Source organism: Muscardinus avellanarius, assembly GCF_963383645.1.
Source record: "Muscardinus avellanarius genome assembly, chromosome: 3".
In the NCBI taxonomy this organism is placed as follows: Eukaryota; Metazoa; Chordata; class Mammalia; order Rodentia; family Gliridae; genus Muscardinus; species Muscardinus avellanarius.
This window is the reverse complement of record NC_137788.1, coordinates 137,049,807-137,064,352: the sequence shown is the minus strand read 5'-3', so window position 1 is coordinate 137,064,352 and position 14,546 is coordinate 137,049,807. Positions and strand designations below refer to the sequence as shown.

At 35.3% G+C, this 14,546-nt stretch overlaps 1 protein-coding gene across 2 annotated transcripts in view; it reads left to right on the top strand.

The window, feature by feature from the left end:
• Positions 1 to 14,546, top strand: part of MYO9A (myosin IXA) — a gene marked incomplete at both ends in the record, with an annotated part of 187,408 nt that overhangs the window by 68,826 nt on the left and 104,036 nt on the right. For both annotated transcript variants that reach the window (XM_080693311.1, XM_080693312.1), the window contains 2 exons: positions 2,913 to 3,032; positions 13,706 to 13,781. In XM_080693311.1, coding sequence (XP_080549437.1) covers positions 2,913 to 3,032; positions 13,706 to 13,781 — 196 coding nt within the window. The remainder of the gene's footprint in view (positions 1 to 2,912; positions 3,033 to 13,705; positions 13,782 to 14,546) is intronic.

Here is a 14,546-nt window from a genome sequence, read left to right as displayed (position 1 = left end):
GGTAGAATGTCCCTGGTTTTAATCCCCAATTTAAAAAAAAAAAATCTGAGGATAAAGTTAGATAATATATAAGAAGTCAGATAATATATATATATATATATATATATATTTATTTATTTATTTTATTTTATTTTTTTGGCGGGTCTAGGGATGGAACCCAGGGGCATTTGACCTCTGAGCTACACCCCCTAACCTATTTTTTATTCTTTATTTTGAAACAGGGTCTTACTAAGTTGCGGAGAGCCTCACTAAGTAGCTGAGGCTGTCTGCGAACCACGATCCTCCAGTCTCCACCTCCCAAATGCTGGGATTACAAGCGTGCACCACCACACCTGGAGATAATATATATTTGTAAAATATTCTTTTACCTTTTTCTTACCCTTAATTAATTCATTGTATTTTCACTTTAAAATATAGTAAAGGATTTTGTTCTTGTATGTGTGTTCCTTAAGCCATAAAATATCCCATATCATTCGGTGGGAGGGCAACTTCATAAGCACTTGTGGCTTATTAGAAACTGCACTGTTGCTTGTTGTAGCTTTAGTCTTAATAGACCCATTGCTGTACAGGGAGGATTTTCTGTAACTGTGCAGTTGAGACATGCCTCTCAGTAGAAGCATGAGAGTACTCCCTTCTTCCCAAGGTTGCCTGTTTGCCAGACTGAGCTAATGGCTTCTGGGGATGTGATTAGCCGTAAAACTTTAAATACAGCTTTGAAATATTTGAAATGAGTAAATATATTTGGGATATTTTATTCTAAATCGAGAGGGAAATAATTTAACTTAATTTCTGTTCTTTAGATTGTAGCGTGTGTAATTGGTCTTTGTAGATACATAAAATTATAGTTTACTGGATAAAAAAAAGGGCTACTTTAAACCTGCTTTGCCTTTTTACAAAGTGATTTCTGAGAGGTATTATTAGTGGAAGTAGTAGTAGTACTGTTTATTATTATTATTTTTTTTTTTAGAAATGATTTGGGGGAGTAAGAATGGGAGGATTGGAGAAGAACTAAATGAATGATGTGTGCATGTATGCCTCTACCATCTTGTACTCCATTAAGATGTACGAGTGCAATGTACCAACAAAAAGAAATTAAAAGTAGTTTTTTTCTGGTTAATATACAGCTTTCATGTAATCTTTTTGAAAACTTACTCTAGAGCATAACATGCATACAGAAAAGTGTATGAAGCAAAAATGTACAGCTCAGTGAAGTAACACAAAAACACCCCTGGAATTACCATCTAGGTCAAGAAGTAGAACCTTGCTAACACCTCAGTAAACTTACTAATTAAAAGATTCAGTTCACTTTGATAAGGAATTATAGCAATATTAAATATACTCTGCAAACCTCTGAATTATTCTGCCTCTGTTTCACTTTAAAAACGATTCTAGCGGGATGTGGTGGCGCACGCTTATAATCCCCACGCTTGGGAGGTGGAGACATGAGGATTGCGCAGGTTCGAAGCCAGCCTCACTGGCTGAAGAGACCCTGCTTCCAAATAAAATATATAAAAATAGGTCTTGGGAGTGTACCCCGGAGGTAGAAGGGTTCTATTTCCCAGTACCAAATAAATAAATAAATAATAAATAAATAAATAAAATAAAAAATTAAATAAATAAAGTAAAAATGATTCTATTTTGAGAATTATTTGTAGATTATTGCTTTCTGTCTTATTCCTAATTATAAAGTACACTAAGGAGACTTAAGTTCATGTTTAATGTGTTTGATTAATTTGCCTCTGTTACTAAATTATGTACTTTTGTTATTTAACGGTGAAACTTTTCATTGGAATATTTTCATCTAGTTCTAGAAGTCATCTGAATAAATGATGCACAATTCCCCAAAGCTTGGAAACTCTATATTCTCTTTTATTTTTATTTATTCATTTATTTATTTTGTGATACTGGTGATGGAACCCAGGAGCTTTCTACCTCTGGGCTGCACTCCCAGCTGTATTTTATATTTTATTTGGAAACAGGGTCTCACTAAGTTGTTGAGAGCCTCACTAAGTAGCTGAGGCTGGCTTCAAACCTGTGCAATCCTCCTGTCTCAGCCTCCAAAGAACCATGCGCGGCTCCTTATATTCTCTTTTAAATCCAATTATTGCTAATACTATGGTATTGACTTTCTCACCTTTTATTGCTAGAGTGACTTACAGTGTAAATAGCATGAATCTGAGGTTGTGGTGTTTACTTTCTTTCCCACTGGTAGCTGATTTCTGTCTCACTTTCCTAAGAAATAGTAGTATATTCTTCTACTTTACTTTCAGATTTATAAATATGGAAGGGCTGCTGGGTTTCCCTGCTCTATGGTGCTTTTCTTCACATTGGCATGCTTGTTGGGATTCCTACAAGTATGGCTAATTGCAAGCCTTGTGAAAGAATCATTTGATTTTTGGAAAATTGTTTTGGGTGTGTTTCTTTTTGGAGTTTCATCAGTGTTGCCAACTATATCCTATTGATATTTCATACCCAATAAAAATGAGTATATTTTTAAAAGAATAAATAGTCATTAAATGGCTTTTTAGATGTCTCTAATATTTTGACTTAGAAATTTTAACCATGGTATTAACTTAAAATGCTTTGAGTATTAAAAGAGACACTTTGAGTACTTGCAAAAAAGAAATTTTATTTTTCCATATTTGTTTGTGATTTCATCAAACTTATTGGAAAAATTCTTCATATTTAGCCTCTATTATTTTGTTTTCTGTACTGGGGATTGAACCTAGGGCCTCATGCATGTCAGGCAAGAGCTCTACTACCAAACTACATCCCCATTTCTTAGCCTCTATAATTTAATAATTTTTTGTATACTTTTAAGATAGTTGGCAGCATTGATCTTGATTCTCTCTATTGGTTTGGGCTTATATAATGTCTTTCTTTTCTCTATTTTTTTTCTTTTGCTTCCTAAGGACATGATGATACAACGCCATGTGCAATTTTGAAAAGTATGGATAGTTTTAGCTTTCTCCAACACCCAGTCCACCAGAGGAGCTTAGAAATTCTACAGAGATGCAAGGAAGAGAAGTACAGTAAGGCTGCAAATCCTGATAAACTGTGTTATCACATAGCTATTTGGAAATGGAAACCAAGAGCATTGTACAACAGGGTGGGACATAGTTTGCATAGGCAACATGACCTCTATAATCCATTGGGACTTCAGTGCTTTCCCTTGATAGTGCTAATATAACTGTTCTTTTAACTCAGATGACTGTCTTTTGAGTTATTGTTAATTATACTTGGTTATAGTCACTAAATTGTTTTTTTTTTTTTTTTTTTTTTTTTTGCGGGTCTGGTGATGGAATCCAGGGGCATTTGATCTCCGAGCTACACTCCCAGCCCTATTTTTTATTCTTTATTTTGAAACAGAGTCTCACTAAGTAGCAGAGGGCTTCACTAAGTAGTACCTGAGGCTGTCCACGAACTGCTATCCTCCAGTCTTAGCCTTCTGAATGCTGGGGTTACAAACATGCGCCACCACACTGGGTGGTTTTCATTTTTTAAAAGTACCTGTGTGATGGATAAAAATGAGCAATGTTTTTTTCTATTTATTTTTTTAATTTATTGAAATGTAATAGAAGCAAAATAACCTTGCAGAGATAATTTTGGTAAGTTTTAATACATATAGGCCCTCATGAAATTATCATGAAATCATGACATTCAACATTTCCAAAAGTTTTGGTAAACCTCTATTTTAGTCTGGCTAAATTTTTATTCTTTCTTATGCTTAAAAACAAAGCCATGCTCAGGCATGCTGCTTTTGTGTATCATTGTAAATCTGTTTAGGTTAATTGTCGCCCTCCAGTCAGACTTCATATGGTTTAGAGGCAAAGCCAGAACATCAATATTTTGGCTTAAGTTAAAACAACAGAACTGTGGTGCAATTTTTTTTTTTTTTTTTTTTTTTTGCTTTTCATGAAATTGGTGTAAAAGATGCCCTTGGTCTCCATTTCTTCTCTTTATCTTTATTTGGTATACTCATTCTGCATGAAAATTAGGTTTTTTGTTTGTTGTGAAATTAGTTATTAAATTATTGCTATTGTAAGAATAAATGAATCCTTCAGAATAGTCAAAGCCTTACCTCTAATTTGCATATAGTGGATTGAATTTACCTATTTGGTTATGATCTTTCAATAAATTGCCACAGATTTAGGTTGCTAATTTCAATTTTCTGTTTAAAATTCCATGGAATTTAACTTTCTAGTATCAGTGAAGGAAGAATATAATTAGAATTTCTAAAAACAAGTTATCAGTTTTTTTTGTTCTCTTACTTGTACTACTCCTTTGATACAAGAAAATGTAAAATATATTTAAGAATAAATCTTATTTTAGAAAGACCAAAGGTAAGTATTTAGTTAAAAAATCCTTAAAAGTTATTTTTGAATTGTTGCTACTATTCCTAAAAGGTATACAAGTCATCATGATTATTCATCTTGCTTTTCTAAATCGTTTTTGTTTTTTGTGGGTTTTTTGGCACTGGGTATTGAACCCAGGTACATTCTACCTCTGAGCTATACCTCCAGCCTTATTTTTATATTTTCTTTTGAAACAGGGTTTCACTAAGTTGTGGAGGCTGTATATAAACCTGTGATTCTCCTGTCTCAGCCTCCCAAGTACTCCCAGCTGCTTTTCCCAATCTTTTAATCCAGTAGACATTATTTAAAGCAGTCTACATATCTGTGGGTAGGTGGGTGGAGGGTTTAATTTTTTTAAATTCCTAACTAGTTTCAAGTACTTTATTTGCTTTTTTTTTTCCCCTGTCTCAGACTAGTAACAGAAGTGACCATATTCTAGCTTACTACATTAGTGAGTCCAGGTTAATAGGGCACTAACTTCAACATGGGTTGCGTGAAGAAATTGTGCATTTATGCATTTATGTATGTTCACATGTAAATTTTTACACTTTTTGATGTTGGTGCTTTCCATTATTCCATGTAGTTCTTTTTCATATATATATATATATATATATATATATATATATATATATATATATATATATTACCATAGCACTATCAATACTTAAAATTTCATGGCATATAAAATTGTAAATTCACATTTGGGAGATTATTCTTAGAAAACTATGGGACTACCAGTTTTAAGAAATTGTGAAGTTGGAAGCTAGGCATGGTAGCGCATGCATGTAATCCCAGCATTTGGGAGGCCAAGATAGGAGGATCATGGTTCGCATACAGCCTCGGCTATGACTTAGTGAGGCCAATTGCAACTCAGTGAGACCCTGTTTCAAAATAAAGAATAAAAAACAGGGCTGAGGGTGTACATGGGAGGTAGAATGCCCCTGGGATCCACCCCCTCCAAAAAAATTTGTGAGGTTGGGTGTTTTGGCACATACCTGTAGTACCAGGACTTGGGAGGCTGAGGCAGGAGGATTAAAGTTTTGAAGCCACGCTCAGCAATTCAGGGAGAATCTGATTTATAATAAAAAATGAAAGGGGCTGGAGGTGTAGTTTGATGTTAGAATGTCCCTGGGTTCAATTCTCTATAAACCAAAAAAAAAAAAAAAAGTGAATTGGTGAGGTGATTGAATCATTCCACAGGTTAACAGTAAAAATAAATTTTTTAAAAACCAACTATTTGAAAATATTAGGAAAATACCCAAAGCAAGTAGAAAACAAAGATTTTATTCTATCAGGTGGGTTTAAGGCAGTAAAAGAGTGGGTAAGAATTGTGAGTGTGTAGGATTTTGCACAAAGGACTCTTAACTCTCATAGCACCAGAGACTGAAAAGCCACTACCATATTGGCCTGAGTTGTCAGAGGACAAAATTGAAAACTGTCAGAGTAGCTGGGAATTTAAGAGGATATCTTGGAAATGAGAGAGCTACTGACAGGCTAAGATCCAGATTTATAGTATAATACTTTCCTAACCTCTGTGAGTATGAGGAGGAACCCTCAGAACTCTTACCACAACAGTGGAAAACCCAAGAGGAGTTAACCTTTGGAAGACTCAACTGCAAAGGGGTAGTCTTTTAGCTTCACTGCCATTTGACTAGCGATGTTTTCTTGGAACATCTGTCATATAAAGCTGAGATCTTTCTGCCTTAATTGGCCTTCCAATTAAGAGTAATAAGGAGCCAATAATTATTTGAAGAAATAGTTGTAGAGAACTTTCTGTTCATTAGCTTTCAGATCCAAGATCTGTTACCACCAAACAAAATAAATATAAATCACACATAGGCAGATTGCTAAATGACAAAAGTAAGGACAAAATTGAGAAAGCAGCCAGGAAAAAAAATCAACACATTAAATACAAGGGAATAATTATATGATTAACACCTGACTTCTTAGTAGGAATAATACAGGCAAATATATATAAAGTGAATATGGTTTATTGTATATAGAATTTTACCCCAATAAAAATGCATTTATTATATGATGTAAACCTGATGTAAGTCACAAGTAAGTATCCATATTACTTTTCATTAAATCAAGAATTTAGTATAAAAGTGGTAGATGATCAGACTTTCTGTTTGAAAATGGTTGCCCTTCTGGATTTTTCTTGACTCATTGTATTATATATACTTTTGTTCATTTTCCAAATATTTGAGGGTTACCTCGATAGTTTTCTATTAGTGATTTTTATTTTAATTCTATTTTTATCAAAAAAGTGTACTTAAAATTTATAATCATTTGTGAGATCATACTAATGCCTGAGGCTAGAAATATTAAGGCAGGCATTGTCAACAAGGTGTGAGGGTAGTGAGATAGATCAGCCTTTCCCTGGCAAGATCCGTCCTCTTGTTGATCATCATATTCTCAATTGTCACAAAACTGAATTGAAAGCCAGAAACATGGATGTGGACCAGATTCTTCTATGCTACACTCTCTCTTCCTCAGACCATCTGATTTGTTCTCCTTTCCAGAGCTCCTGAAATTTTCTGGAAGTATATCTACAACTCATGCTTCTAAAGGTCTCAATTTCTTCCCAGTTTTCTATTTTTCTCCCTGTCAAATTTTAGAGAAGAGTCACTTCAGAGAAAGGGTAGGAGCACCAAAAGTGAAAAGGGAGAAGCACCACAATCACTTTTCATTTGTTAAAAGTGAATCATTAGCTGGGCGTGGTGGCGCACACTTGTAATCCCAGTATTCGGGAGGCTGAGATGGGAGGATCTTGGTTCGTGGACTGGCTCAGCTACTTAGTGAGACCCTGTTTCAAAAAATAAAAAAGAATGAAAAAATAGGGGAGGGGGTGTAGCTCAGAGGTTGAATGCCCCTGGGTTCCACCCCCAGACCCGCACCAAAAAAAAAAAAAAAAAAAAAAGTGAATCATTAAGTACAGGTAGACAGAACCTTGAGATGGTGGTACATGCTTCTAATGCTACTACTACTTGGAAAGCTGAGAGAGGAGGATCACAGGTTCATGGATAGCCTCAGCTACCTCATGAGGCGCTCTGCAGCTTAGTGAGACCCTGTTTCAAAATAAAGAAGAGCCGGGCGTGGTGGCGCACACTTGTAATCCCTGCATTTGGGAGGCTGAGTCAGGAGGATCATACTTCATGGCTAGCTTCAGCTACTTAGTGAGGCCCTTTGCAACTCAGTGTGAACCTGTTTCAAAATAAAGAATATAAAATAGGCCAGAGGGTGTCACTCTGAGGTAGAATACCCCTGGGTTCCACCCCCAATACCATACACACAAAGAAAAGAATAAAATATAGGGCTGGAGGTGTACCTTGGATGTAGAATGCCCCTGGGTTCAGTCCCCAGCACAACAATTAAAAAAAAAAAAAAAAACTGGGGGCGTAGCTTGGAGGTAGATTACCCCTGGGTTCAATCCCTAGTAACAAAAACAAGAAAATAAGCACATACCTGTAATCCCATTACTTGGGAAGCTTAAACAGAAGGATCACAGATTCTCAGCCAGCTTCGGCAACTTAGTGAGGCCCTTTGCAACACAATGAGACCCCTGTTTCAAAATAGAAAATAGAGCTGGGGGTGTAGCTCAGAGATAGAACACCCCTGGGTTCAATCTCCAGTACAAGCAAGATAATAATAATAGTAATTAAAGGACCAAATGGAACAATAACATGGAGTATGAAACTAAGAAACATGAAAAACAACAGAAAATTCAGCTAAATAATGCTTTCTAGAGACATTTGAACACAACAGAATTAAAAATTCAGCAGGAATTGTATGAAAAAGTTTGTTTTTACTTTTATGTACATTTTCTTACTTTCATAAGGGAGCCACCATAAAGTTATAGAGTAGGCAGTGTTGCATGCCTATAATCCCAGTATTTGGGAGGCTGAGGCAGAAAGATCACAAATTCAAGGCCAGCCCAGGCAATTTAGTAAGGCCCTCAACAAGTTAGTGAGATCCTGTACTAACATAAAAAATAGTCTTGTGGCTGTATCTCAGGGGCAGAATACTCCTGGGTTTAATCCTCAGTACCATTAAAAAACAACAATAACAAAAATCTTGTTACCCTAAGTTTTTACCTTTTCTAAAAATTTTGCACCAATGAGACTATATAATATGTATTATCTTATGCAACATATAATGATTTATGTAATGATTTTACATAATCATCCATGTTGTTTCAGGATCAATAATTTGTTACTCAGTTGTATTCCATTGTAAGTGTAGTATATACGTTTGTATATAACATTGTGTTTATCATTCATTTCTTGGTGAAAGAGAGGAGGATCAGAGGTTTGAGGAGAGCTTCAGAAACTTAGCAAGAGTATAAGCAAGGCTTATGGGCTGTTAGAGCTGGAGAAGTACACTGCTATATGTATTCTTGTTCAAGTAATTTTGTAAATATATAATTTCATTCCTTAGGTAATAATAGTTAAGGAATGTACGGTTTCATGAAGTACACGTTTCACATCATCTTAGGAACTATTAATCTTTTGATACTTTTTAGATACTGTTCCCCTCCTTCCCCTGGTTTCCCCCTACCCCACCCTGGAGTACTGGGGCTGGAACCCAGAGGCTTTCTACCTCCAGGCTATACTCCCAGACCTATTTTATACTTTATTTGGAAACAGGGTCTCAATAATTTGCTGAGAGCCTCACTAAGTAGATGAGGCTGGCTTTGAACCTGCGTGATCCTACTGTCTCAGCCTCCCAAGTGTGTGGATTACAAGCATGTGCCACCACACCCGGGTATTTGTATTCTTTAAACTGGATCATTTTTTCTCATTTCACGTTCATTTTGCTGTTCCAGTCTCCAGTTCAATGTATAGAGCAGATTATTTATTTCAAAAATTGTTTTTAAATTCCAGAATATCCATTTGTTTCTTTTGTACAGTTTTTATTTTTCTCCTGGCAGTTCATTATGATAATTTTCTCCTTTAAATACTTGGCTATAAGTATGATAGACATTTTAAATCCCTCATTTTGCTGATTCTAGCAATGTGAGATCTTGGGATTTGATACTTGGGAAACTGATACTTGGGAATGAGATTAGTGAGGAGTGGGGTAGGTACATGGGCCCTTATTTTTTAATCTGAGTTATCAATCCCAAGTGTCCAGTGTGTTATTTCTTTTGCCTCTTGTATGTTTTTTTTTTTTTTTTTTTTTGCGGATCTGGGGATGGATCCCAGAGGCATTTGACCTTTAAGCTACACTCCCTGCCCTATTTTTTATTCTTTATTTTGAAACAGGGTCTCACTGAGTTGTGAAGGGCCTCACTAATTAGCTGAGGCTGTCCACGAACCGCGATCCTCTAGTCTCAGCCTCCCAAATGCTGGGATTACAAGGGTGCGCCACCACACCCGGCTTGCCTCTTGTATGTTTAAAGTATTTAATGTGAAAGTTGTTATCTACAGGGATATAAGGAAGTTAAAACGTATTAAAAAAGAAACACTATTGTGTTTGTAGAGAAGGTACCAAGAAAGAGAAAATATATTTTACAGTATAGAAGAATTTAAGATCATGAATCCAATAAAGTAGTATTACACATTAAGACTATAAAGTATCAAAATGAGGCAGGTGCATTGACATACCCCTATAATCCCAGCAATTTGTCAGGCCAAAGCAGGAGATCATAAGTCCAAGGCTAGCCGGGGGAACTTAGCAATACTCTATCTCAGACTTTAATAAAAAGTGAGGAAGGAGCCGGGCCTGGTGGCATACCCTTGTAATCCCAGCACATGGGAGGCTGAGACAGAAGGATCACACAGGTTGGAAACCAGCCTCAGCTACGTAGTGAGGCTCTCAGCAATTTAGTGAGACCCTGTTTCCAAATAAAATATAAAATAGGTCAGGCAGTATAGCTCCGAGGTAGAAAAGCCCCTGGGATCTATCTATCCCCAGTACCACACACACACACACACACACACACACACACACACACACACACACACACACACGGGGGGGGGGTTGAGATGTAGCTCAGTGGTAGAAAGACTCGGTTTAATTTCTAGTAGTGCTTACAAAAAAACTAACTAAAAATAGAATGAATGAAGTGGAGGTGCTGGGCATGGTGGTAAACATCTGTAATTATAGTACTTAGGAGGCTGAGACAAGAAGATCACAGGTTTGAGGACAGCCTCAGAAATGTAGTGAAACTGTAAACAATATCGTAAGATATTGTTTAAAAAATTAAAAGGGTTTGGAGTGTGGCTTGATAATAGAATTTCAGAAACCAGATTGAACCAGGAATATTTGTTGAATCCCCAGTACCCCTCTCTTTCCCACACACTCAAGCAGAGGCATAAAACATCACCTGCATGAGTTTAAGAAATAGAGGAGACAGGTGAAAATTAAATTACTGATGTTGAAGAAAGACAAGAGATGACATGTTTTAATATGCAGAAGAAAAGAATGATTATGATTGATATCTATGAATAGGAACAACACAGAACAAAAATACATTCAGTTTTGACTAAAACTATTAAAAATGTACTGCTTTGTTGATCACGTGACATATTAGGTTCCCAGTACCAATTTTTGTGTGGCCATATTTTATATTCTCAATTTTTCTAAGTGTATATATTGAGGAGTGGAATAGTTGGGTCATATGATAGCTAGTGTTCACATTTTAAACTGTTCAGGCTGTTTTCCAAAGTGAGTACATCATTTCATACTCAGCATTGTATGAAAATTCTGGTTTCCTCATGCCATTAATGACCTTATTTGTTATCTTTATTCTAGTCATCTTAGTGGGTGAGAAGTGGTTTCTCATTGTAGTTATTTGGATTTCTTTGCTGACTAGTGTTGTTGAGCATCTTTTCATATATTTATTAGTCATTTATATATCTTCTGTGGAGACCATTGACATCCTGTATGCACTTTATGTGTCTCATGCAACACATACACATGCTACTGGGGATTGCAGCCAGAGGCACTTTACCAGTGAGCACTCCCCATCTTTTTAATTTTTAAAATATTTTTAATTTTTTATTTATTTATTTTTTTTGCGGTACTGGAGGTGGAACCCAGGGGCATTCTACCTCCAAGCTACACCCCAGCCTTATTTTTTTTTTTTTATTCTTTGTTTTGAAACAAGGTCTCTAAGTTGTTGAGGCTGTCCATGAACTGAGATTGTTCTGTCTCAGCCTCATGTCCTGTTGTCAGGACTAAATTTTTTTAAAGCTGTGTAGTAGTAGTATACTTGCATTTAGGTCTTTATCCCACCTTCACTTGTTGCACCTGAGGATACATAGTTTTTACAGCATAAGTTTTGAAAAAGTTATTCTTTTTCCACTGATTGTCATGGCACCTTTGTCAAAAATCAGTCAATCCTAAGTTTAAAGGTTTATTTCTGGACTCTCAGTTCTACTCCATTGATGTGTAGGTCTGAAATTGACAAGTATGAATCCTCCAAATTTTTTTATTTGCAAGGTTATTTAGGTTATTCTGGTTCCTTTCCATTTTGATATTAATATTAGGATCACCTTGTTCCTTTCTATAAAAATTGTAGCTGGTATTTTAGTAAGTTTGGATTGATCTACAGATCAATTTGGGGAACATTACCATCTTAATAATAATATGTTTTCAGTTGGGTGTCATGGCACACACCTGTAGTCCTGTACTCAGGCTCTCAAGTTTGCAGCTAGCCCCATCAACTTAGCAAGGCCCTCCACAACTTAGACCCTATTTTGAAGTAAAAAGTAAAATAGAGCCGGGCGTGGTGGTGTACGCTTGTAATCCCAGCATTCAGGAGGCCGAGACCGGAGGTTTGCTGACAGCCTCAGCTACTCAGTGAGGCCCTCTGCAACTCAGACTTGGTTTCTAAATAAAGAATAAAAAATACTGCAGGGGGTGTAGCTCGGAGGTTGAATGCCCCTGGGTTCCATCCCTAGACCCACAAAAAGTAAAATAGGCCTGCGTTTGTAGCTTAGAGGATGAATGCCCTGTTCAATCCTCAGTAACACACACACACACACACACACACACACAAACACACACTTTTTCTAATTTGTGAGCATAGATATAATTCCTGTTATTTAGTTTCCTTAATTTCTTTTGCTGCTTTTTTCTTTTTTGTAGTTTTCAATGTAGACATACTGTTTTGTTAAATTTTATTGTTTTGATGGTATTATTAAATTGTTTTTTAATTTTTATTTTCAGATCATATATTTTGTATAGAAATATAATTTATTTTTGTATATTGATTGTTTCCTGTAATTTTGGTGAACTCATTATTTTTGTGGATTCCTTAGGATGTGTGTATATGAGTGGGGTACTTGGGATGGAACTCAGAGCATTCTACTTCTGAGCTAAACCCCCAGCCCTATTTTTTATTCTTTATTTTGAACAGGGTCTCACTGAGTTGCAGAGGTCTTCACTAAGTAGCTGAGGCTGTCCTCAAACCAAGATCCTCCTGTCTCAGCCTCCTGAATGCTGGGATTACAAGTATGCGCCACCACACCTGATTCCTTAGGATTTTCTACCTGGAAGATTGTTACCTTGAATAAAGATACTTTTATTTCTTTCTTTTCAATATATGTTACAGATATTACTTAAATGTTTATGTACATGTATTATGAAAATAGCCTTGTGCATACTGAACTTAAGAGAAATTATATTTTATTTATTTAATTTTTGCGGTACTGGGGATGGAACTCAGGCGCATTCTACCTCTAAGCTACACCCCCAGCCCAATTTTTTATTCTTTATTTTGGAACAGGGTCTCACTGAGTTGCAAAGGGCCTCACTAAGTAACTTAAGGCTGTCCTCGAACTGTGATTCTTTTGTCTCAGCCTCCCAAATGCTGGGATTACAAGTATGTGCCACCACGCCCGGCTGAAAATTATATTTTAAAAATATTGGTAATCCTTAGGAAATGATTAGTCTTCTTTGATTCTCATTGTCTTTATCTGTAACATCTATGGATCTCTAAAAAATCTTTGGCCCATATTAGCAATGTACTTATTGTTGAAAAATGATGCAATGGGGTTATATTAGAAACTTTGCAAATATTAAAATAAAACATGAACTTAAATACTTCTAGTCCTTCTGCCCAGTTACTATTGTATTTCCTAATGTTAATGTTCAAACAAAAGAAACATAAGAATTTATTACTAAATTCTCTAATTAGGTTCATTGTTAACTGAGATTTTTAAATGATAGTTGTAAGAAGTCGGTTCATGTTATTATTTAGGTATCTTTGACATATTTAGCAAATATTTGACTATTAATGTACATTATTTCTTATTTATTTTTAGTAAAATTGTTTTATGTTTAGTTTTTTGTGGTATTGATTTGAAATATTTTGCCTTTTTTGTAATTGTTTTTGCTAGGTATTACCAGGAAAAATCCCAGAACACCTCTCTCTGATCTCCAGGGCATGAATACTCTAAATGAAAAAAACCAACAGTAAGTTTGGTTTATGTTTTTATAGAAGAATATAAAGAATAACTAGCAACCTTAGTAATATTTTTGTGACTTAAAAATATGAAGCCAAGCTGGTCATGGAGGCGCACACCTATAATCCCGGTACTTGGAAAACTGTGACAGGAAGATTGTAAGTTTGAAGACAGCCTCAGCAAGTAGTGAAACTCATCAATATAGTGAAACCTTGTCTCAAAATAAAAGTAAAAATAGGACTAGGGGTGTAGTTTTGAGGTAGAATGCCCCTAGGCTCAATCCCCAGTACCACCAAAAAAAAAAAAAAAAAAAAAAAAAAAAAGAAAAAGAAAAAGAAAAGTGAAGTTATGTGAAGTTATTTTGGTTAGTTTTTTTATAAACTTCTTTAAGTCTTTATGAATGTACGATAATAGTTAAAATAACAAAACTTGTTATGACTGCTTTTGGTAAAATGGATCTATAATTTATAAACTTTTTTCTCAGAATAATTTAAAATGAGCTGGTTTTGAGACCTTCTTGAATTTTTTATGTCTTTTGCAAAATTTAAGGGTTATATTTTTCTGTGAAGAAATCTTATTGGTAAGTAATGATTGAGTAGTTTGTTTTACATCAAACCGTCTGATAACTTTTCTTGGTGGGTATAATTACCAAATCTTACTTTTTCCATTTTTAAGGAAGTATTTTTTAGTATAATTTGAAAATAACAAATACAGTTTTCTGAATTTATATCCTATGTACATACTATTTAATTAAAATTATAATATATATGAGAAA